The 26,688-nt window shown below is 44.6% G+C and overlaps 1 protein-coding gene across 1 annotated transcript in view; it reads right to left on the minus strand.

The window, feature by feature from the left end:
- Positions 1 to 1,496: 1,496 nt before the first annotated feature.
- The window catches only part of TOM1L1 (target of myb1 like 1 membrane trafficking protein), a 192,343-nt gene continuing 167,151 nt past the window's right edge, over positions 1,497 to 26,688 (minus strand). Inside the window, exons 15-16 of the mRNA XM_077251358.1 lie at positions 13,876 to 13,946; positions 1,497 to 3,273 (exon numbers count right to left, since the gene is read on the minus strand). Of these exons, the coding sequence (XP_077107473.1) occupies positions 13,889 to 13,946 (58 nt within the window). The 3' untranslated portion in view covers positions 1,497 to 3,273; positions 13,876 to 13,888. The remainder of the gene's footprint in view (positions 3,274 to 13,875; positions 13,947 to 26,688) is intronic.

Genomic DNA, 26,688 nt, shown 5'->3' on the forward strand with positions numbered 1-26,688 from the left:
GCTCACAGCTCAAAAATAGAGCTAGGAAGAGAAAACCCTAAATCATTGCAGGAATACTCCAGTGATGTGTTTTAGAACTACAGCACTCAAGAAGATAATTGTATTAGTCTAGATTCACGCATCCATGTGAGTGACACCATCTAAGAGAAACTAAATGGTTTTTTTTCTCAGGTGTCATCCCAGTTGCATCCATTTTTTTCTCTTCTGTGTTTTTCTTTAACTTAAGAGGTGTACTTTCTTCCGAGCCAATAAAAACAAAACTCATAGAAGGTCACAACTCTTGACAGCTGGTTCCGACAATGGCCAAATCACACTCTAGGGGGCAAAATGCAGCTGCCTGAGAGACAACTTGGACTGCCACATCAGGTGGCAGTCATTCTCTTGGACATAAAGGGAGTGACTGAATGGGCTACCTGATCAAAAATGGCTAAGAAGGATAATTTTTGGACGTTTTTTCTTTACTTAAAAAACCCCATGAAAAACCTGTCAAACTGCTTTTAATAGCATTCTGTACTGTCAGGTGTGTTTGTTATGTAATCTGATGCAGGAATTGAGAGCCTGATTCCAGTGACGTGTCACATGGCTGTGTGATGATGGTTCAATAAAATTAGTGTTTTACCAGTAGTAGCTGTCTTGTGCCATTGTGTCCTCCTGCTCTGTGTAACCTCCACACCTGCCACTGATTATCAGCTTTCTGCCTATGCACAGTATACATAGAAAACTGCCAATCAGTGGTGTTAATGGGGTTATAGCTAGATCATCATTCAGAACACTGCTAGATCTGCAGCACAGAAAATAGTGATTGTATCAAAATGACAATATGCAGTCCAGTAAGTGATATATCGCTGGAATCAAGGTCTCTGTCCCTACATCAAGCTGAGAGCTTACATAGCAAAAACCTGGTGATAGTTGAGGGCTGTTGTTCACCACCAGTTTGCCATTTGGTTCAGTTTACCATCTCGAGGTCACTTTAGTAATGTCAGAGTTTCGAAGGGGTTGGATACAGTCCTAGGTGACCTAAGAGTGTTACACATCAGGGCAATTAACGGTTTTGCAGTATTGCGAGTCCCAGTGAATAGATCAAGATTTTTTGGAGAAACTAATTTGAGGCGAATTGGAATATCAAAATATTCGAACATGTCTCCATCTTTATAATTGTATAGGGAAGTGCAGTATACCAACTTTCTTAGACAGTAGGCCAGTGAAATAAAGAGGATACCGCACAGTAGGTTTTTCTGCATTGTGCCCAATGACCACAATGGTATATAGTCACATACATCGTAGATATACATTAAGAAATGCTCCTGACATGTATATTCAAAATGTTTCATAGCAAAAACCGGTGAAAAAGACTTAATGAGCTGCATAGAATTGATGGTGTTTTTCTAAAAGAGGATAAATCACTGAAAAATAGTATGTGAAGGATCCCTAATACAACTTTCAGTGCATACATCCAAATCCTAATCATTCATCTGATAAAAAGAGACAAATCTATGTCAAGAAGAAAATGGTTTTATTGAAATGATTCCTACAAGCAATATTAATAATGACCACTAGATGGCACTAGAGGATTTCGTTGCTCTTCTGTGCAGCGATCCGGTAAATGATCTCTGTGCTGAAAACATGTTCTCTCTGGGTGGAATTCAGTGAAAGGTTAAAAAATGTCCTGTGTCTCCTCAACACTTGTTGTACATGTTGTTAATTGCAAAAAAATAAAACTATTGTAGATAGGTATTTCTATCTATTACTGTCCGTGCACACGAACAAGGAAAGGTTTTAATTTAGGAAGAATGTGACTCCCTCCATTGCTACCGCATTAGAAAATGGAAATTTATCCTGTTGAGGTTAATTGCGGCAATGCTTCACTAAGTCTAAAATTAAACAGATGAGAAACAGTAAAAGTTTCATTTGAAACTAATCAAATTTTCATTCGAGGACATCTGCTGAATAAAGAGAATGGATCTGAACTGTATTAGTCGCGTAACACCGTGTCCATTTGATAAAAAAAGAAAAAAATCCAATAAATTCTCCCATTTCGCTCCTCGTATAACTAGTGGGGAAGTGATAAAGCACAATTTAATATGAAAATGACAAATTGGCCTGAAGCCTTTGATATATTCCTTGCTGTTTATGATGCTATAATGAATGGAATTGTTAGGTATCTTTATATTGCTTTGAAACATATACCCAAAGACCCCGATGCCCTGTCCTGTGACCATAGGGTTAAATTGGTTGTCCATGATTTAAAAAAAAACAAACTAAAGACAGAGAATGTATTAAAATGAAAAAATATGTGCTTTCACTGAGCTGTCAGGTTCCATTTAAAGGGATACTCTAAAGTTTAGAAATGATCCCCATCTGTGATATAGGGGATAACTTGCCTTTCGCCGAGGCTACGACCACAGGTACCCCCACCGATTCCGGCTCTGCGTGAAGTGGTGGTCGGTTATGCCCACTGTTGCTCTGTTTATTCTTATAGGAACATGGAAGACCAGATGAGAGCAGTGTTGGTGATCTCCGGCGGTCTCACCAAGAACGAATGGAGAAGTAGTGCGCATGATCGACTACTGCTCCATTTACACAGGCCTGTTTCTTGGGATCAGGGGGGTTTCAATGGTCGGACCCCAGTGAGCAGGAAGTTATACCCTATTCAACAGATAGGAAATAACTGTTAAACTTGAGAATACCCCTTTACCCCTTTAAATTCCATAGCAGCCATATAAATCTGTGTATAGTAGGCTCCCCTTATTGGAAGTCCATAAAATAGACCGGTTAGATAGGTGGGTGGTGTTAGATCAGGATCCATTCTCATCTCCCTATAGTGTACCAGGAAAACATAAACTGCATCAATCACCACAACTGCAGTTGGATTTATCTACAATGAAATATATGGGGGAATAAAAAAAAAATAAAAAATCGCCATATAGTCCTAGGATTATCTGCAAATAAAAAAATGAGTGTCTTGAAGATGGGGGAAGAATTGGTTAATAATCCAGCATCGGCATGATTGAAAGTTTAAGACCATGGAATAAATGACCGTTCTGTATTAACAGTAATATAGTGTACTGCCACATGGTTGCCATGAATATTCCTGACAGTTCATGGCCTTGAGACCTATGGCAGCCTTCGATTGCAGGTGGAGGAGGAAGCTCTCCATTCGTCACGTCTTTCTTCAAGGTAATGCCACTGGCTTCTTGTCGCATCAACAGCAAATCTGTGAAATCAATTGTTTCTCTGCATCCATCTTTCCATCATCCTCAGTATGATAGTGACCTGTCACAGAGGTTTTTGGGCAATTAGAAATATGAATGCCTCAGTCAATTTACACATTTTGTCATGCCGCGAAAAAGTACGGTATGTACCCCCCTTTAAAACGTCACCTCTTTATACACATCTGTCATAACGAAAATATACAGTACTCAAAGAGGATACACAAAGAGAAGAGTTATAAGTGACAGGAACGTTCTAGAACACCCAGATCTTCCATATGAAACTAAGAGCCCCTATAAATGTACTCTTTGCTCCTTCTTTGTCATAATAAATGCAACCAAATTAAAGTCGTTTTTGCATGTCAGGCCACGTTCACACGTTCAGTATTTGGTCAGTTTTTTACCTCAGTATTTGTGAGCCAAAACCAGGAGTGGGTGATAAATCCTGAAGTGGTGACGTGTTTCTATTATATTTTTCCCCTGGCAGGTCTCCTACATGAGTGTTCCAGGTGCGCCAAACGTCTGTGGAGAAAATCCAATCTGGCCAAAGGTTTCATTCATTTTAAGTCTATGCTTTAGGCCTGTTTCACACGTCAGTGGCTCCGGTACGTGTGGTGACAGTTTTCTCACGTACCGGTGACACTGACTCACGTAGACACATTAAAATCAATGTGTCTCTGCACATGTCAGCGTGTTTTCACAGACCGTGTGTCCGTTTGAAAAACACGGAGACATGTCAGTGTTCGTGGGAGAGCACGGATCACACGGACCCATTAAAGTCAATGGGTCCGTGTAAACACGTACCGCACACGGATGCTGTCCGTGTGCCGACTGAGTACCACACGGACGTTGCAGGAGATAGCGCTACAGTGAGCGCTGTCCCCCCCACGTGTGGTGCTGAAGCTGCCATTCATTTCTTCTCCCCAGCAGCGTTCACTGGAGAGAAGGAATGAAAAATCAATGTTTTTTAATTATTTTTGTGGTTAAAATAATGTTCCCGGTAACCTCCCCCCTCCCACCCCCTGTGTGCCCGCTTGCTGGAAATAAAATACTCACCCAGCTCCCTCGATGCTTCCTCTCAGCGCCGCAGCTTGTCCTGTATGAGCGGTCACGTGGTACCGCTCATTACAGTGATGAATATGCGGCTCTAGCCCTATGGGAGGTGGAGCCGCATATTCATCACTGTAATGAGCGGCACCACGTGACCACTCATACAGGACAAGCTGCAGCGCTGAGAGGAAGCATCGAGGGAGCTGGGTGAGTATTTTAATGCCAGCGGGTGGGCGCTCAGGGGGTGGGAGGCTTTTGGTGACAAGGATCTTTATTATATACACAAAAATAATAAAAAAAACATTGATTTTTCATTCCTTCTCTCCAGCGAACGCTGCTGGGAAGAAGAAATGAATGGCGGCTTCAGCACCACACGCTGGGGACAGCGCTTACTGTAGCGCTGTCTCCTGCATGGTCCGTGTGGTACTCAGTCGGCACATGGGCGGCACACGGACAGCATCTGTGTGCGGTACGTGTTTACACGGACCCATTGACTTTAATGGGTCAGTGCGATCCGTGCGCTCCCACGAACACTGACATGTCTCCGTGTTTTTCAAACGGACACACGGTCCGTGAAAACACGCTGACATGTGCAGAGACACATTTATTTTAATGTGTCTACGTGTGACAGTGTCTCCGGTACGTGAGAAAACTGTTACCACACGTACCGGAGCCAGTGACGTGTGAAACAGGCCTAAGGAAGCGTCTTCATCAGGGGAAGTACAGAGTAATCAGCCCAACCCTGTCCTATTTATATCTAAATAATGAAGTGTAATAATCACCAACTGTGAGGATACGACGGCGTGCAGTTTCCTCGCTGGACGTACGAACAGGCAACCACTTCCGGTTCAGAGAGTTCATCCAATCGCATAAAACTATTTTTTGAAGGTTGATCCCATTGTTATGCATATTTTCTCTCCTTTTTGATTTACATTGTTCTTTGATATGCATATGGTTGATCCCTCTTTATATACGTGGTGCCCGCTGTTCCTTCTCTTTCCATCCACTAATCTACCTATGCCCGATATTGCCATTTCCTTGTGTTTTTACCTATTACTCTCCAGTAACATGCCCGCTCTCATGGGGTTATAGTTGACTCAGATCTTTCCTTCATCCCCCACATCCGATCACTAACTTGCTCATTTAACCTACACCTCAAAAACATCTGTACAATTCAACCTTGTCTTACCTTTGTCACCGCAAAATCTCTCACTGTAGCTCTTACTCATTCTTGTCTGGACTATTCCAACTCTCTACTTATCGGTCTCCCTCTTACTAAACTCTCCCTTCTCCAATCCTTCCTGAATGTAGCAGCCAGGGTCATATTCTGCTCCGACCGCTACACCGATGCCTCTACCCTGTGCCTGTCATTGAACAAATATAAACGTATCATTCTCACCCACAGAGTGCTCCATGGTTCAGCACCACCCGACATCTCAGTCTACCACCCTACCCGTGCCTCTGTTTCACTAATGACCTAATGCTAACATCCTCAATAATCCAAACCTCCAAGTCCCATTTCCAAATGTTCTTGCTTACTGCACCAATTCTCTGCAATGTACTACCCAGGACAATTTGATTAATTCCCAATACCAACAGTTTGAGGCGTGGACTAAAATTGCAAATCACCTCACCTCACTTATGTAACTTTTCCCATTTTGCCCTTACAAAATTTTCTTCCAAATCTGGACTCTCATAACATCTTTTTACACACCCTCCATGCGCTTAATAGCAGCCTGTATCTGTACAAAAACTAACTGTTCACCGGATCATGCAGTGTTATGTGAACACCATATTTATCATAATGGTGGCTGTACCATGCAATGCAAGCACTTTTTACCATTTACCTTTCATGTCTTCCCTATTTCCTCATAGATTGTCATTTTCATGCTCATGGGTTAGAACCCTTGAGCCTGTATTGTGTGGTCAGCTTCACTGTCCACCGAGCCACAGCAGACACACCTTTTCTCCGGGTGTTTAAGTTCTGTTATTCTGACTGCAGTCTGTTTAGCATTACACGGGTGTTTTCATTTGTCTGCCCTATCACCTTTTGGGTGCGACTTTATATATTATTTCTCCTACTACTCTAGCATAACAGTAAGCTTGCAAGTGCAGCCCTCATTTCTCTTGGTATCTGTTGAATTATGTGTTAGGCCGGGGTCACACTTGTGAGTTCAATGCGAGAAACTCGCACGAGTCTCTCGCATCAATACCCGGCACTGCCGCCGGCACTCAGGACTGGAGTGTTTGACTGCATGTATTTCTATGCAGCCGCATGCACCAGTCCCGAGTGCCAGTGGCAGTGCCGGGTATTGATGCGAGACACCCCAGCCTTACTCTGTAATGTCTTTACATTACAGGGATATCTTGTAGAGACAGTAAAGTGCTGTGGAATATGTTGGCGCCATATAAATAAAAAGTATTATTATTATATTGTTCCACTTCTGGTTTTGGCTTGCAAACACTGATGTAAAATACTGAACTTGTAAAGGTAGCCTTAGTTTTTACCTTCAGATCCATATCCACATGGGGAAAATCAGTTCATGAAATATCTGGTAGCTGCTTATTTTTCTCTACCTATGGCTATAAACTTAAAGTGACACAATGACGCCCACACTCAGTGTCTCGCCCTATAAACCCTGTGTAGTCCCTATCCAAAAATAGCAGAATGATATTCACAAGCTATACCAAATACAAAAAATTGAGTCACTAAAAAATCTTGATACAAAGACTAATATAAGACAAAGATATAAGACAAATAACAGATTAGTTACAGTACCCAAAAGGTTTTACTGATTAGATATAACAGCCCAACACATGGTCCATTGTGACACATCTGGTTTCTATTCTGTTTTTTTTTTTGCCATTTATTGACACTACTGCTTAAGACCAGTTTCACACGTCCTGATATTTTCGGTACCGGAAAAAGCGGTTCCAGAGATATCAGTGTCTGTGTGTGTACTATGTGCGGCACATGTGTGGCAACCATGTGCCGCCCGTGTGCCGCTTCAGTACCACATGGACGGCCACCGGGAAGTAGCGCTACTGTAAGCGCTGTTGCCCGGCGGCTGGTACTGAAGCTGGCTGTCATCCATTCTCCCCTGCTCTGCTGGCAAGAAGCGCGAGCAGGGGAGAATGAATGAATGAGAAGCAGCGGGCACAAGCTCAGTAACTAGCGCTGAGTCTGTGCTCGCTGCCGGCATGAACTCCTGTGACCTCAGGATCGTGGGAGAAGGCAAGTGATGAGGTCGCGGCAGTTCAAGCTCTGTCACAGTGACCTCATCACTTGCATTCTCCCATGGTCCTGAGGTCACAGGAGTTCACGCCGGCAGCGGGCACAGACTCAGTGATGTGACCGCTAGTTACTGAGCCTGCGCCCGATGGTTATCATTCATTCCCCAGTAGTTTACAGCAGTCGGTCGCATTAGCACCGCTCCCGGTTGAAAACTGTACATTCACCAGATATGGATTACGGCATGGGACTGAACGCCGGACAGGTATGGTATATTGTTGGTTTATTTATTTATTTTTTTACAGGAGATGGAGGGCGTTGCTTGGATTAGCAGAAACAATAAAGATGGCAAAACTGTGTGGTGTATGTTTTAATTAAAATACTTTATTCTTAAGGTACCGTCACACTAGGCAATATCGCCAGCAATCCGTGACGTTGCAGCGACCTGGATAGCGATATCGCTGTATTTGACACGCAGCAGCGATCTGGATCCCGCTGTGAAATTGCTGGTCGCTGCTAGAAGGTCTGCACTTTATTTGGTCGCTAGGTCGCCGTGTATCGCCGTGTTTGACAGCAAAAGCAAGGATACCAGCGATATTTTACACTGGTAACCAGGGTAAACATCGGGTTACTAAGCGCAGGGCCGCGCTTAGTAACCCGATGTTTACCCTGGTTACAAGCGTAAAAGTTAAAAAAACAAACAGTACATGCTCACCTGCGCGTCCCCCAGCCTCTGCTTCCTGACACTGACTGAGCGCCGGCCCTAAACTGAAAGTGAAAGCACAGCGGTGACGTCACCGCTGTGCTGTTAGGGCCGGAGCTCAGTCAGTGTCAGGAAGCAGAGGCTGGGGGACGCGCAGGTGAGCATGTACTGTTTGTTTTTTTAACTTTTACGCTGGTAACCAGGGTAAACATCGGGTTACTAAGCGCGGCCCTGCGCTTAGCAACCCGATGCTTACCCTGGTTACCCGGGGACCTCGGCATGGTTGGTCGCTGGAGAGCGGTCTGTGTGACAGCTCTCCAGCGACCAAACAGCGACGCTGCAGCGATCGGCATCGCTGTCGCTATCGCTGCAGCGTCGCTTAATGTGACGGTACCTTTACTGTGTGGTGTTTATTTAACCCTTTACCAACTATAGGATTAGTAATGAAGCGGTGTCTTATTGACACCTCTCCATTACTAAGCCAGGCTTAATGTCACCTTACAATAGGAAGGTGACATTAACCCCCATTACCCCACTTGCCACTGCTACAATGCAAGTGGGAAGAACCAGGCAAAGCTCCAGAATTGGCACATCTAATAGATGCTCCTTTTCTGGGCAGCTGTGGGCTGCTGTTTTTAAGCTGGGGGGCCCATATCCATGGCCCCTTACCAGCCTGAGAATAGCCCACACCTGTGAGTTTTGCAAGGTAGGTTTAAAAACATACGGGGACCCACGTAAGGTTTTTCATTCATTCATTCTCCCCTGCTTATCGGCAGAGCAGGGGAGAATGGATGAAAGCTGCGTACAGCACCAGCCGCCGGAGAATAGTGGCTTACAATAGCGCTACTTCTCCGGCGGCCGTCCGTGCACACGGAGGACAGTGTGCACTGTTCTCCATGTGCCCGTGTGTGGCACGTTTTGCCGCCCATGTGTCCGGGTGAAAACGTACATGTCTGCGTGTTTTGCACACGGACACTTGGTTCATTTGAATGGGTCTCATTTGTCAGTGTCTCCGGTACGTGAGAAAACTGTCAACACATGTACTAGAGACAATGACGTGAAACTGGCCTAAAAGGAATCTGTTAGCAGAATTTTTGTCATAATCTGAACGCATCATGATGTATAGACAGAAATGTATGACTTACTGAGCTGTTTGCTGCAACTTTGATAACATCACCGTTTTACCGGCAAAAGATTATCACTGGAAGATTAGCAAACTGCTGCCATAGGGTACGTGTCCACGATCAGGATGGCCGGCGGTATCGTTGGAGCGGCAAACCCGCTCGGCGCTAAGCCCCGCCCCCTTCTGGGACGCGATGATGCCGGATGTGTTCATTGCACACATCCGGGATCATCGCACCCCACGCATAGGGCCCTGTGTTATTCCTTGCGGCGGCGCAGCATGTCCGGAGTCGCAGGGCCGACGGATGCGTGTTAACACGCATAGTGGACACGGGATTTCAGAAAATCCCCTCCACTATGCTGGAACATCTGGACGCTGCGTGTTTGACGCTGCGGCCCCACGCAGCGTCAAACACGCAGCGTTTCCTGAACGTGGACACGTACCCATATAGTCCTCCATATTTACGAGCTCTGAATAATCCTGCCTCCACCACTGATCAGCAGCTTTCTGCCTATGCACGGTGTACACAGAACGCTTCCAATCATTGGTGTGGATGGTTTATACAGAGCTCAGCATTCAGAGTACTAGTAGATCTAAGGCAGAGAAAACAGTGATTTTATCAAAACTGCAGCAATCAGCCCAGTAAGTGACACATCACTGGAATCAGGGTCTCTGCCCCTACATCATGCTGCTCTCAGATGAGATCACACAAACTTGATGACAGATTCCACTGCACACAGTGAATTCTTCACTGAGCCATTGCTTTTGCCCCATTGTTGCTATATTTAATTCTGGACTTCTTGCTGTATGGCACTTATGGACTCTAATTAGGGAATATTACGAAAATGGACTGTCAGTCCGAAAACTATGGAGACCGTTATAGCATTAGATTTCCACAATCAAACAATGGTGGTCTATGATGGGTGTTGTGCTGGAGATAATAGCAGACCAATGTCCCAGGGTCTTGGTGTTGGGTGTTGTTCATGAACAGCAATGGTCCAATATATTTTATAGTCACATCCTTTATTATAAGCAGCAGGGAGAGGACATATTTAAAATCCATTGCGAAATAAATAAAAGCCTAGTGTGTTTTTTCTTAGGCCAAAACTCTTTCGTACTAGAGTCCTACCCATTTACTTCTATTACAAAGTATGGAACGGCTTTAGGCTGTGTGCACACGTCGCTTTTTTTCACTTTTCTTTTGCGGTTTTTCGCTAAAAAAACGCTCACAATATGCATCCTATTTAATAGAACGCAATCTGCATTTTTTGTGCACATGCTGCATTGTTTTCCTGAACAGAAACGCTTTCCAGAAAAAAACGCAGCATGTTCATTAATATGTGGAATCGCGGGGATTCCGCACACATAGGACTGCATTGATCCGCTTGCTGTGCCGACCATGCTGGAAGCAAGCAGATCATGTGCGGTTGATACCCAGGGTGGAGGAGAGGAGACTCTCCTCCACGGACTGGGCACCATATAATTGGTAAAAAACAAAATAATTTAAATAAAAAATAGTGATATACTCACCTTCTGATGGCCCCCGGAGTCTTCCCGCCTCTCAGCGGTTCACGCGGCCGCTTCCGTTTCCATGGATGCTTTGTGTGAAGGACCAGCGATGAGGTTGCGGTCACGTGACCGTGACATCATCGCAGGTCCTGAACACAACGGAAGCTGCCGCGTGCACCGCTGAGGAGATCGGGGGCCATCAGAAGGTGAGTATAACCATTTTTTTTTTTTTTTTTAATTATTTTTAACGTTGTATCTTTTAGTATTGATGCGGCATAGGCTGCATCAATAGTAAAAAGTTGGTCACACTTGTCAAACACTATGTTTGACAAGTGTGACCAACCTGTCAGTCAGTTTTCCAAGTGATGCTACAGATCGCTTGGAAAATGCTAGCATTCTGCAAGCTAATTATGCTTGCAAAACGCTAGGAATATGCATGCCAATTTCGCATGCGATATACCCACGGCAGGAGTTGCAGAATTGCCGCGGAAATTTCCGCGGCAATTCTGCGAAGTGTGCACTTAGCCTCATAGTGGAAAACTCTGCAGAAATTCAGCTCACTTCTTAAAATCGCTTGAAAACCTGAAGTGTTTAAGCACTCAAAAACCCAAATATATGAACTGCAAGTCCCGTTATAACAGAATTGAAAAGGAAGAGTTTTACGAATCTTTTCTGAGCATTTTTTCATGTTTTCCATTGCAGAAAAATGCAGTGTGAACAAAGCTTAAGGGAAAACATAGAAGCTAAGTTTGGTAATTTTTTATAGGCACTATTTTATATGCTTCGTGTATCCATTTATACCATCAGTGTACGGTCCATGTGTCTGTTCTTACCATCAGTGTATTATCCATGTGCCCATTTTTATCCATCAGTGTACGGTCCGTGTGTCCGTTTTTCCATCAGTGTACGGTCCGTGTGTCCGTTTTTACCATCAGTGGACGGTCCATGTGTCTGTTTTTACCATCAGTGGACAGTCCGTGTGTCCGTTTTTACCATCAGTGGACAGTCCGTGTGTCTGTTTTTACCATCAGTGGACGGTCCATGTGTCTGTTTTTACCATCAGTGGACGGTCTATGTGTCCATTTTTACCATCAGTGTACGGTCCGTGTGTCTGTTTTTACCATCAGTGTACAGTCTGTGTGTCCGTTTTTACCATCAGTGGACGGTCCGTGTGCCCATTTTTACCATTAGTGGACAGTCTGTGTGCCCATTTTTACCATTAGTGTACAGTCTGTGTGTCCGTTTTTACCATCAGTGTACGGTCAGTGTGCCCATTTTTACCATCAGTGTACGGTCTGTGTGTCCGTTTTTACCATCAGTGTACAGTCCGTGTGCCCATTTTTACCATCAGTGTACGGACCGTGTGTCCGTTTTTACCATCAGTGTACGGTCCGTGTGCCCATTTTTACCATTAGTGTACAGTCTGTGTGTCCGTTTTTACCATCAGTGTACGATCCGTGTGCCCATTTTTACCATCAGTGTACAGTCTGTGTGTCCGTTTTTACCATCAGTGTACGGTCAGTGTGCCCATTTTTACCATCAGTGTACGGTCAGTGTGCCCATTTTTACCATCAGTGTACGGTCAGTGTGCCCATTTTTACCATCAGTGCACGGTCCGTGTGTCCGTTTTTACCAACAGTGTACAGTCCATGTGTCTGTTTTTACCATCAGTGTATCATCCATGTGTCCGTTTTTCCATCAGTGGACGGTCCGTGTGTCTGTTCTTACCATCAGTGGACAGTCCGTGTGTCCGTTTTTACCATCAGTGGACGGTTCGTGTGTCCGTTTTTACCATTAGTGTACGGTCCATGTGTCCGTTTTTACCATCAGTGTACGGTCAGTGTGCCCATTTTTACCATCAGTGTACGGTCCGTGTGTCTGTTTTTACCATTATTCATCAGTGTTTTTCCAGAATGGATAAAGACAGAATTAGATTACAAAGCTTCTCCTATACTTTGCAATGTTAAACACGGACAGCACACGGATGGCAAACGGATACCATTGTGTTTTTCACGGACTCAGACTTGTATTACCCCTTGCTATCTGTGTGCTGGAAAAAAACGGGCATGTCACCTTGTGATTTGAAGGGACACACGGTCTGTGTAAAAATACAGATATGCGAAGGAGGCTGTCACGGAGTTACCGTGACAGAGCGGAGCCAGTGGCCAGCAGCGTCTGATTGATCCTACTCTGGAACTCAGAAGAGCCACTTCTCAATCATTTTAAATGTGTTTATTTCTTCTGGCAGAGGTTAATCGGCCATGTTGGAAATCCCTGTGCTCACAGCTGTGCCCAGTTAGAAACACCTTTTTCCCCTTTATAATCTGGGCTCTGATACTAATACTTGTCAGAGCTAGCTTTATTGCTGCATGACTAACGGAGGGAGAGGAGTTCATATGAGGAGAGTTGGAGGAGTTATCTGTGACTGTTGCTTGGTTTATATGTGTGGTAACTCCCTATCCTTCTCTATTTTGGTTTAGTACCTCCACGCCCTGATGCATTCCTCTGTTATATGTGTGAATATTTTCTATGCCTGGAGTTTTCTGTTAACCCTTGTTTGTGCTCCCTTTTTTGTCGGGTTGGTGTACTACGGTGCACAGTAGTGCCACGTCTTCCCTGGTTGGGGGAAGAGAACAGATGGAGGACTAACTTAGGAGATAAGGCAAGGGTGGAGGCCCCAGCATCTTGGCCATCTGAAGTATCCTGGGGAGCAGGGCAAGCCAGGGCACTCCCTAGTGTTAGGGACAGGGAAGGAGCCAATCGTCCCGGGTCACCCGACAGCTGTGCCGTGACAGCAACCTTAGGCAGTATTGCCTCCAGACTTCGCATGAATCGTCTTCTCAGGAGCACTTGTCTATGGTTGTGTCTGGTATTGTAGCATGCCACATCCATTTAAATAGGGTTGATCTGCAATACCAGGCACAGCGGAAGGACTAGAATAGAGTTTCTTTTTTTTGTAATCTCATATTATTTATGCTAGTCTGAATCCGCTGAAATCCTGCCGCAAATACAAAGGTACATTAAAGAACAGAAACATAAGAGTTATTACCATGCAGAGAGTGCTAGCTAGAATGCTTCATTGGTTTCCATGTTGTGCTGTCAATTTCTTCATAAATTGAGCTGGAATAAAGGAAATACATTAATATTGCTCTGGCCAGTAACTTGCAGACCTAAAATAATGAATAATAATAATCACCAGTAAATATAAAGCTTTGTGATTTCCCCATCCGTCAGGCTGTTACAATAATTGTCAGCGTTCTCTCCTCTATATGTGACACTAGAAAAGCTGGTGATAATGAGGAGTACAGCTTTCATTACAGCTCCCACAGGGATCCTCCTGTAGGGGTCCAGCAAATCTCACTAGTAATCTATTATAATGGGGGTGGAGATTTGCTGAAGATTTTGACTTGCTCAGTTTGGGAAAAAAGACGCTTAAGCAGTGATCTCGTAACATGTATATAATCACATACATACAAATAGAAATAACTGGCACATAAGCTTTATTAATATATATGTCCTAGATGACATGAAGGCTACTAATGCAGAGCTGTCTGCTGGTCAAATAAATGAAATAGCTATCTTTCCCAACTTCCCATACATATGAGCGCTCGGCCGAGAATGTGTGTGATTTCAACGGGGAGAGAGGAGAAAGTCACTTCCAGGCCACTCTTGCAGCAGCTTATCTGAAAGCATGGAAGAGTCATCAGAGGAAACCTCTCCGGCATCCTCACCATAAAATTCAGTGTCAGAAGTATGCAGACGAACATCTAAACAAGCCTGATGCATTTTGGAAACAAGTCCTGTGTAGAAATGAGAGAATTTGATCGGGTCCCTGCTTATTCGGCAAGCTATAGCAATTACCGGATACATGGAGCGCGCCGGCTGATCAACCATCCCACGCTGCAGCTGCATGTGTCGCAGCTGTGTGACAGGCACAACACATGCATGACGTGCCTGTTTCTTGGGCTCTCCATGCATGTGTTCTGCCTGTCACATAGCCACGACACATGCACTTGTGGTTCGGAACAGCTGATCAGCCGGCATGATCCATGTATCTGGGTTCCCCCTGCAGCTTATTCGGTAAGCGCTATAGCTTGTTGAATAAGCAGGGACCCGATCAAATTCGCTCATTTCTACATTTCTGTATGTAGCAGAATTGCTCACTTGCTATGAGCACTGACCACTGTGGGGACATTATAGCAATCTAGGAGTGAGAACCGTAGAGGTCTGCTGCAGACCTCTGGTTGTCATGCCAACCCATCGGCGACACGCAGTCATGTGACACGGGTGCCGATGGGTGGGATTTCCATCCCGCTTGCCAGAAGTGCATGTTAAATTCCGCTGTCAGAGTTTGACAGTGGCATTTAACTAGTTAGCCGCAGATGGATCGTGAGTCCACCCGCGGTGGTTAGAGATACATGTCAGCTGTTCAAAACAGCTGACAAGTGCCGGAAAAGATGTGGGCTCAGCGCCAGAGCCCACATTAAAGGGAAAGAGTCCGATATCGGCGTACTATTAGCCCGATGTCGAAAAGGGGTTAAAATAGAACTCTTTGGCCACAAAGATCAAAGGTATGTATATGTGGAGAAAAAAGGGCACAGAATTTCAGGAAAAAATCAATTATGCTTTGGGGTTGCATTGCAGCCAATGGCACAAGGAACATTTCAAGGGTAGAGGGAAGAATGGATTCAATGAAATTTCAACAAATTCTTGATTTAAACATAACACCGTCTGTAAAAAAGCTGAAGTTTAAAAGAACTTGGCTTCTACAAACGGATAATGAACCTAAACATACATCAAAATCCACAATAAACTACCTCAAAAGGCGCAAGCTGAAGGCTTTACAGTGGCCCTCACAGTTGCCTGATCTGAACATCATTGAAAATCTGTGGCTAGAACTCAAAATAGCAGTGCATGCAAGACGACCCAGGAATCTCACAGAACTGGAAGAATTTTCCAAAGAAAAATGTATGAAAATCCCTCAAACAAGAATTGAAAGACTCTTGACTGGTGCAAGATTGCGCTTACCATGTGTCTTGAGGGACACTCGCTTGGCCGCGATATTTAGGCACACGGGCACGGTTTTTCACACAAAACAGTCTATTTGGTTTATTAAGGTATCATAAACCACATCATGAACAGTCCATTTACACACTGTACCAGGACATCACATCAAGTTTCATATCCTTAGTCTGCAGCAACGAAACATGCTGGTCCTCTCCTGACCAGTTGCGGTGGGTTACCACACAGTTCATAGAACATAACAAGCACCATCAGTCAATGGTACCTTATGGGAGCTCCTGCTCCACCTGCTGACTCCTCGTCAGTCTTCTCTCCTGGGGAAACTGCCTTACGGGGTTCACCAACTTGCCTGGCAGGCACACCTCAGTCAGTCCAGAGCCACCGAAGGTTGGTAGCTTCCCCAACACAGACCGGCCAGGTCCACAGTCTCTCAGGTGCTCCAGGAAGACTCCACTCACAGGAGCTTCCAACACAGATTGACCAGGACCACAGTCTCACTCCTTCCCATGTGCTGTTCAGGAAGTCCTACTCCCAACACAGGCATGTGGCCTGTCCAGGTGCTATTCAGGACGTACGTCCCCGGCTGGGACCGTCCAACACCCAGGCCACCAGATCCACGGCCTTTCAGTATGCTGTTCAGGGATCCGGTCCCCACCTAGGACCTCCCAACACACAAGCCATCCAGGATCACACAGCTGGCCTGTCCAGGTGCTATTCAGGACGTCCGTCCCCGGCTGGGATCGTCCAACACCCAGGCCACCAGGTCCAAAGTCCCACCATGTGCTATTCAGGGAGATGGCACTCCCAACACATAGGCTCTCCAGGACCCTCAGCACATGAACCATTCAGATCCATACACAGGAACCACACAGGAACATGTGACCCACACCCTGGTCACATTATCTACCTGTAACCACTCCCCTAGGCGGGAGTGTGGGTGTGTGGCTAGTTTGACCCTCCCATCTCTCACAACTAGCCTAGTAAGTCTCTCAACTATTCAAACACTTGTGGGACTACAGGTCCCAGAACAACAACATTACATCATCCTTACCACGCCGACTCCCTCTGCGACACATATTGGCCACTTACAATTCTGCCAGTCACTGTTTCACCACCATTATAACCACAGATACGCCTCCATGCATATCCCGAGGAGCACACACTGCGCCCCCTAGCTGCAACAGGGGTCACTGCATCACACTGGTTACAAAAAACGTTTACAAGCTGTTGCATTTTCAAAAGGGGTTGCTACTAGGTACTAACCATGCAGGCAGGATGTCCAAACTTTTTGCATAGGGCCATTTTCCTTCTTGTAATTTTTAAAATGAAAATCTATACATATTTTTTTTTTGCCAAAAATACAAAGAAAATGTGTCATCTTTAACTTTAGGCCTTTTAGAGATTATTTCATCTTCAACTTGCTTAACTGTTCACAATAACAGTAATTTTGACCATTTCACTCCATCTGGTAGGCATTAGGCATTAAGTAATGTTCACACATGCAATGCAGTTTTGTCCAAACATGTGCAGTTTTTATTGCTTTCCACAGGTTGCAGAGGACCAAAACAAAATTATAAACATAAATCCCTAGCCTTGTCCAGGCAATAAATAAACAGAATAGACCCTGGGTACTCATATACGGCTGAGCTAGCCTCAGCTCGGTCAAACAAAACAGCTGTTGTCCTTAGCATTCATTGATACTTGTGGTTCTATGCACACGGCCTGCGCATTTAATCAGGATCACATATGTCATTGCGGGCTCACCCAAAGAAATTGCAGTCCTTTCTCCTGGAGCAACCTTAATACACAGAAGAGGCATGATCCCTGGCTTATCTTTGTCTCCCAGCTACAGTTCACATTTTAGCTTTTCACTCATCAGCAGCACATTCGAGTCTGCTTCATCTAACAGACTGACACGCCCTCAGGAAACTACCACACATAAATCTACTTCCTGCTTCTTAGAGAAACACTGCAGGTGCTTCTAATCAAACACTGCAGAGCTGGTAATTAACCCTATCCTAACCAGCAATGCTGCAATATACACAGCGGGCAAAAGAAGTATTGAACACATCACCAATTTTTAAAGTAAATACAGTATATTTCTAAATGTGCTCTTTACATTAAATTCTCACCAGATGTTGGTAACAACCCATCCAATCAACACAGGCAAAGAAATCAAACCATAAATGTCCATAAAATAAGTTGTGGAGCTGTGGAAAGCTACCGAAAGACCACGAATCAGTAGGTACAATTGTTTCAAAGAAAACGATAAGTAATGAACTCAACCTCCATGTCCTATATGCATGCTCACCTGTTATGGTCTGGTGATGTAGGAGAGACATGCGACTAGCTCTGAGCAGGTGGTAACTATACAGACCGCAGTTCCTGATCTTAACACAGACACTAGCAGTAGCCGTGGGATGTTCCTGTCACTCCCTGGACACCTCGTCACAGCCGGAGAACTAGCTACCCCTAAAGGTAGAAACAGGAAAGCTATCTTGCCTCAGAGAAAATCCCCAAAGGATAGGACAGCCCCCCACAAATAATGACTGTGAGAGGAGAAGGAAATGACATACATAGTATGAAACAAGATTTAGCAAAGGAGGCCACTTCTAGCTAGATAGAATTAGTACAGGACAGAACACTGTGCGGTCAGTAATAAAAACTAGAAAAAGTCCACCGCAGAGAAATGCAAAAATCTCCACACCTGACGAAAGGTGTGGAGGGCAAACTCTGCTGCCCAGAGCTTCCAGCTTAGCGGAATAGGTTCATACTGATAAGCTGGACAAATGAGCAAAACATAGAAAGTGCTGAACAACAAAGTCCACAACAAGTGAACTGCAAAAGGACAAGCAAGGACTTAGCTTTGCTGAACTGGTCAGCGTGTCAGGGAAATCCAAAGAGCCGTGACTCCAGGCTGGAACAATTGACAACTGGCATTCAATGAGAGAACAGGCCAGACTAATATAGCCGAGCCAGAAAGAAGATCAGTGAAAACAGCTGCTGATGCTAAATACCAGAAGCAGCCATACCACTCAAAACCACAGGAGGGAGCCCAAGAACAGAATTCACAAAAATGCCACTTACAACCACCGGAGGGAGCCCAAGAGCGGAATTCACAACACTCACCACACAAAAAGTCAGTTCAAGCATGTTTAATGTGTGCTCAACAACATTTAGTCAAACTAGTGAAATATTGGGAGAATATAGTCTGGACAGATGAGACCAAAATTGAACTATATGGATGCCATGATACACGCCATGTTTGGAAGCCAAAAGACACTGCATATCACACCAAAAACACCATACCAACAGTGAAGTTTGGAGGTGATAATATCATGGTGTGGGGCTAATTTTCAACATATGGTACTGGAAAACTTCATATTATTGAAGGAAGGATGAATGAACAAATGTACCTAGACATTCTTGATAAAAATCTGCTGCCATCTACCATGATGATGAAGATGACACGAGGTATGACATTTCAGCAAGACACACAGCCAATATACACACACTGCTCAAAAAAATAAAGTGTCTACTCAAACTGTCAGAAAAAGACTGAGCGTGGTATGAGGGCCCGATGTCCACAAGAGGGTGTTGTGCTCACAGCCTAACACAGTGCAGGGCGATTGGCTTTTGCCAGAGAACACCAAGATTGGCAGATTTGACATTGGCTCTCTGTGCTTTTCCCGAATGAGAGCAGGTTCACACTGAGCACATGTGACAGATGTGACAGAGTCTGGAGATGCTGTGGAGAATGTTCTGCTGCCTGTAATGTTCTGCCTCCAGCATGACCGGTTGGCAGTGGGTCAGTAATGGTGTAGGGATGCATTTCTTTGGAGGGCCACACAGCCCTCCATGTGCTAGGCAGAAGTACCCTGACTGCCATTAGGTACCGGGATGAGATTCTCAGACTCATTGTGAGACCATATGCAGGTGCACTAGACCCTGGGTTCCTTCTGCTGCATGACAATGCTAGGCCTCATGTGACTGAAGTATGTCAGCAGTTCCTGCATGATGAAGGTATTGATGCTATGGACTGGCCTCCCGTTCCTCAGACCCAAATCCAATCGAGCACATTTGGGACATCATGTCTTGTTCAATCCAAGAAAGCCACGTTGCATCACAGACTGTCCAGGAGTTGACTGATGCTTTATTTCACGTCTGGGTGGAAATCCCTCAGGAGAAGATCCACCGCTTCATCAAGACCATGCCCAGGCCTTGTAAGGAGGTCATACAGTCACGTAGAAGCCACACACAATACTGAGCATCATTTCCTTGTCTTGAGGCGTTTCCACAGAAGTTGGATCAGTCTTTAATTTGATTTCCCACTTTGACTTTGAGTATCACTCCAAATCCAGACCTCCATGGGATATTAATTTTGATTTACATTGAAATTTTTTATGTTTTATTGTTCTCAACACATTCCACTATGCAATGAATAAAGACTTGCAATTGGAATATTTCATTCAGTGATATCTAGGATGTGGCATTTTAGTGTTCCCATTATTTTTTTTGAGGCTTGCATATATAGATAGATAGATAGATAGATAGATAGATAGATAGATAGATAGATAGATAGATAGATAGATGGACAGATAGACAGACAGATTTATATACTGGATATATATTTATATATATATACTGTATATATTGTGGAAGATCTGTTCACACGGCTGCTTAATGAGGTACTCAGAGGGATATTTTACATTTAAATGTTCAACTGGTTTATTAAAAACATGCTTCATAAACCAGTCCAAAACAAAATAGACATATTTAGTCTTGTTGGCACAAACAAACAGCACTCATTACAGTCTGTATAATTATTTAACAAGAGCACAGCTCTGGAAGTCAGCTCAGTTTCAGAACACACAACTCTGATTGAGTTCAGAGGTTAAACTTTTACTTCCTGGAACATACCCTAAGGTGGAGATATGGTGAACAGCAGTCCCGCCCAACTCTTTAGTTGTTCACAAAAACCTGGCCCTATCATGGCCGATTAGCCCCTCTCAGCACATAACATGCTAGACCAAATTTCCAGGTTTATCTCACTGAAGCTAATAACCTCAGTGAAACACATCTTCCTTCTAGAATTTTACCAGTGACCCTCTTACAATATATATATATACACTCACTGGCCACTTTATTAGGTACACCTGTCCAACTTCTTGTTAACACTTAATTTCTAATCAGCCAATCACATGGCGGCAACTCAGTGCATTTAGGCATGTAGACATGGTCAAGACAATCTCCTGCAGTTCAAACCGAGCATCAGTATGGGGAAGAAAGGTGATTTGAGTGCCTTTGAACGTGGCATGGTTGTTGGTGCCAGAAGGGCTGGTCTGAGTATTTCAGAAACTGCTGATCTACTGGGATTTTCACGCACAACCATCTCTAGGGTTTACAGAGAATGGTCCGAAAAAGAAAAAAAATCCAGTGAGCGGCAGTTCTGTGGGCGGAAATGCCTTGTTGATGCCAGAGGTCAGAGGAGAATGGGCAGACTGGTTCGAGCTGAAAGAAAGGCAACAGTGACTCAAATCGCCACCCGTTACAACCAAGGTAGGCCTAAGAGCATCTCTGAACGCACAGTGCGTCGAACTTTGAGGCAGATGGGCTACAGCAGCAGAAGACCACACCGGGTACCACTCCTTTCAGCTAAGAACAGGAAACTGAGGCTACAATTTGTACAAGCTCCTCGAAATTGGACAGTAGAAGATTGGAAAAACGTTGCTTGGTCTGATGAGTCTCGATTTCTGCTGCGACATTCGGATGGTAGGGTCAGAATTTGGCGTAAACAACATGAAAGCATGGATCCATCCTGCCTTGTATGGAGCATCTTTGGGATGTGCAGCAGACAAATCTGCGGCAACTGTGTGATGCCATCATGTCAATATGGACCAAAATCTCTGAGGAATGCTTCCAGCACCTTGTTGAATCTATGCCACGAAGAATTGAGGCAGTTCTGAAGGCAAAAGGGGGTCCAACCCGTTACTAGCATGGTGTACCTAATAAAGTGGCCGGTGAGTGTATATATGTATTCACAGTACCCAACATCAAAATTGCTACACCAAGAAAACATTGAATGAATCAAGACAATGTTGTTTTCATTTTTTCATCATTCTCATACCAGTTCCATGTTTATCCATCCTGTGATTTCCATAATTCCAGGACGTTCCCTGCTTGGTGTTGCAGTGCCTGAGTGTTTTTGCATATTAGTAAATATAATAAATGACAAGTTTTGCTGATCCTACCAGGGCAGATGAGATTCCAGAATCAGATTTCCTCCAAAAGAGAAAAAAAGAGAACGTCCAGGGTCCCTTGGCTATTGACCCCTGGACTTCATGCCTGATGCCCATTTCACTGATTCATCTGGTAAATCGGATGGCTTTTTCATCCTGGACGTCCTCTTTTTTTCTATTTTCCCCTCTCCTTTTGCAATTGTTTTCAGCGTTCCTCCATTTCTTACACAACCAGGGAACTGCTCACGTTTCTACTTGCTAAGAGGGGTTTATATTTCTATATCAGGATTTATTGTGATCTTGCATTAAATTCATTTTTCTTCTGTCTCCCTGGGGACGCCCGGTGTGAGACTTCATGTGATTTAAGATTTATTGGCATTGATACTGTTTTCCAGGGCTAATTATCCATGTGTGCACACATATATATGCTGCATTTTGCCTTGACATTGTATTGTTATGTCGTAGTCATATGGGACTTTTGGTTATGTGATTTGTCTTTTAATGGTTTTACTATGTCTAATAAATATTGCACATAATTTCAACATTGCCTTGTGATTTTGGGTGTGCGCCTTGTATGCACTGATCTTTTTCTCCTCCTCTCCACATATCATGCTTCAAACATAAAGATACCAAATGTACATTTTTGGTGAAGAATCAACAACAAGTTGAACACAATGGTGAAGTTGAACAAAATTTATTGGTTATTTTAAATTTTTGCGGAAATGTAAATACTGAAAAGTGGGGCGTGCAATATTATTCAGCCCCTTTACTTTCAGTGCTACAAACTCACTCCAAAAGATCATAGTGGATCTCTGAATGATCCAATGTTGTCCTAAATGCCTAATGATGATAAATATAATCCACCTGTGTGTAATCAAGTCTCCGTATAAATGCACCTGCTCTGTGATAGTCTCAGGGTTCTGTTTGAAGCACAGAGAGCATCATGAAGACCAAGGAACACAACAGACAGGTCCTTGATACTGTTGTGGAGAAGTTTAAAGGGAACCTGTCACCCCGTTTTTTGAAGATGAGCTAAAAATAGCGTTAAATAGGGGCAGAGCTGGGCGTTACATTAGTGTCTTTGTGTGCCTTTATAACCTACCTAAGCTGCCGAAATACCTTTGTAAAGTCGCCGTTTTCTGCTGTCACTCACGCTGGTCTGGTCCTATGGGCGTGGTGACAGCGCTGTTTCTCCCCCAGAATCCTGCTCATCATTACGTTGGTGGCGTAGTGGTTTGCGCATGTCCAAAAGGCGAATCCACTGCCCAGGTGATGAAAAACAGCGCGATCTGCGCTACTCAGCCGTTTACCGGTGGTCGCGGCCATCTTTCCTGTGGCCGCGCGTGCGCAGATGGAGCGCTCTGCTGCCCGGGGCTTCAGGAAAATGGCCGCCGCGATCTCCATCTGCGCACGCGCGGAATCCCGCGGCCATGATCACTCTGGATGAACTCTACAGCTGAGGTGGGACAGTCTGTTGTCCATAGGACAACAATCAGTCGTACACTGCACAAATCTGGCCTTTATGGAAGAGTGGCAAGAAGAAAGCCATTTCTCAAAGATATCCATAAAACGTGTTGTTTCAAGTTTGCAACAAGTCACCTGGGAGACACACCAAACATGTGGAAGAAGGTGCTCTGGTCAGGTGAAACCAAAATCGAACTTTTTGGCAACAATGCCAAGCGATATGTTTAGCATAAAGGCAACACAGCTCATCACCCTGAACACTAGGGTTGAGCGACTTTCATTTTTTTAAGATCGAGTCGGGTTTTGTGAAACCCGACTTTGTCCAGAGTCGAGTCGAGTGCAGTCGGCCGATTATCGCTAAAAGTCGGGGATCGACCGAAACGCGAAACCCAATGCAAGTCAATGGGGAAGCATAGTCGGCAGTGAGTGGAGGCCAGGAAAACACCTACAGTGCCCATTTTAATGCCAAAAACATCCATTCTTGTTTCTGAAGCTTGTCAATCTTAATTAACTTTATAATAATAGTTGGGCATAGGAAATTGGGGGTCATTTGGCAAAAGTTGTGGGGGGAGTAGGGCTGGCTCAAGTTTTTCGTGGGCCCAGAAAATGCGGACTACGTCACGGCGGTGTTGCAGGGAGAGGTAAGTATTTCAACGTTGCAAGTGCTGTGATCCTGAGCAAGCAGGGGGGGCCCACTCGTTCGCATTGGCACTGGCACAGGGCCCCTCAAAGTACGGCGGTGTGTTTGCATGGCGGAGGCGCCTCCCACCAGCAGCGACACTTTTGCGTACTCTGAGGGGCCCTGTGCCAGTGACGTCGCCAACGAGTATGCCCCCCCACCTGATGAAGGAACCTGCACTTTCATCTGCACCTTCCTCTTTGTCCCTGTGTAAGGTGGTATAACATGCGGGAAGGGGAACCTTACTTTCAGCAGGGTCAGATTCTGGCTGTGTAGAGTACAAGGGGAATGTAGTGGTCTAGGTCAATGTACCAGCAGACTCATCTAGCAGTGGCTGGGCAATGGGCAGGATGAGGAGGAAACAGATATAGGGCCAAAGAATAAAGTAGGCTAAATGCAGTTCAAAATTGGTAACAGAACTAAACAGGCGGCATTGCTTTGTTCAGTGGAGTAGCAAACCCAAGAGCAGCAGACACTGTTTCAAGGGCCTAACCACACTAGTAGGCCAAATGCAGTTTAATATCTGATAGTATAGGCCGAAAGCCAGAATGTGGAAGCTCAGCTTTGTTCAGTTGAGGACAACACCAGGCAGGGGCAGACACCTTTAGTAGGCCGGAACAGCCAATTTCATTTTTAAAAATCGTAATTTGGAACAGAAGGTTGAAGCACAGCTTTATTCAGTTGAGGACAACACCAGGCAGGGGCAGACACCTTTAGTAGGCCGGAACAGCCAATTTCATTTTTAAAAATCGTAATTTGGAACAGAAGGTTGAAGCACAGCTTTATTCAGTTGAGGACAACACCAGGCAGGGGCAGACACCTTTAGTAGGCCGGAACAGCCAATTTCATTTTTAACAATCGTAATTTGGAACAGAAGGTTGAAGCACAGCTTTATTCAGTTGAGGACAACACCAGGCAGGGGCAGACACCTTTAGTAGGCCGGAACAGCCAATTTCATTTTTAAAAATCGTAATTTGGAACAGAAGGTTGAAGCACAGCTTTATTCAGTTGAGGACAACACCAGGCAGGGGCAGACACCTTTAGTAGGCCGGAACAGCCAATTTTTTTTAAAAAACAGCAGTTAATAAGAGGCAGAAGGTAGAAGCTCAGCTTTATTCAGTTGAGGACAACACCAGGCAGGGGCAGACACCTTTAGTATGCCGGAACAGCCAATTTCATTTTTAAAAATCGTAATTTGGAACAGAAGGTTGAAGCGCAGCTTTATTCAGTTGAGGACAACACCAGGCAGGGGCAGACACCTTTAGTAGGCCGGAACAGCCAATTTCATTTTTAACAATCGTAATTTGGAACAGAAGGTTGAAGCACAGCTTTATTCAGTTGAGGACAACACCAGGCAGGGGCAGACACCTTTAGTAGGCCGGAACAGCCAATTTCATTTTTAAAAATCGTAATTTGGAACAGAAGGTTGAAGCACAGCTTTATTCAGTTGAGGACAACACCAGGCAGGGGCAGACACCTTTAGTAGGCCGGAACAGCCAATTTCATTTTTAACAATCGTAATTTGGAACAGAAGGTTGAAGCACAGCTTTATTCAGTTGAGGACAACACCAGGCAGGGGCAGACACCTTTAGTAGGCCGGAACAGCCAATTTCATTTTTAAAAATCGTAATTTGGAACAGAAGGTTGAAGCACAGCTTTATTCAGTTGAGGACAACACCAGGCAGGGGCAGACACCTTTAGTAGGCCGGAACAGCCAATTTTTTTTAAAAAACAGCAGTTAATAAGAGGCAGAAGGTAGAAGCTCAGCTTTATTCAGTTGAGGACAACACCAGGCAGGGGCAGACACCTTTAGTATGCCGGAACAGCCAATTTCATTTTTAAAAATCGTAATTTGGAACAGAAGGTTGAAGCACAGCTTTATTCAGTTGAGGACAACACCAGGCAGGGGCAGACACCTTTAGTAGGCCGGAACAGCCAATTTCATTTTTAACAATCGTAATTTGGAACAGAAGGTTGAAGCACAGCTTTATTCAGTTGAGGACAACACCAGGCAGGGGCAGACACCTTTAGTAGGCCGGAACAGCCAATTTCATTTTTAAAAATCGTAATTTGGAACAGAAGGTTGAAGCACAGCTTTATTCAGTTGAGGACAACACCAGGCAGGGGCAGACACCTTTAGTAGGCCGGAACAGCCAATTTCATTTTTAACAATCGTAATTTGGAACAGAAGGTTGAAGCACAGCTTTATTCAGTTGAGGACAACACCAGGCAGGGGCAGACACCTTTAGTAGGGCGGAACAGCCAATTTCATTTTTAAAAATCGTAATTTGGAACAGAAGGTTGAAGCACAGCTTTATTCAGTTGAGGACAACACCAGGCAGGGGCAGACACCTTTAGTAGGCCGGAACAGCCAATTTCATTTTTAAAAATCGTAATTTGGAACAGAAGGTTGAAGCACAGCTTTATTCAGTTGAGGACAACACCAGGCAGGGGCAGA

Source organism: Ranitomeya variabilis, chromosome 4, assembly GCF_051348905.1.
Source record: "Ranitomeya variabilis isolate aRanVar5 chromosome 4, aRanVar5.hap1, whole genome shotgun sequence".
Taxonomy (NCBI): Eukaryota; Metazoa; Chordata; class Amphibia; order Anura; family Dendrobatidae; genus Ranitomeya; species Ranitomeya variabilis.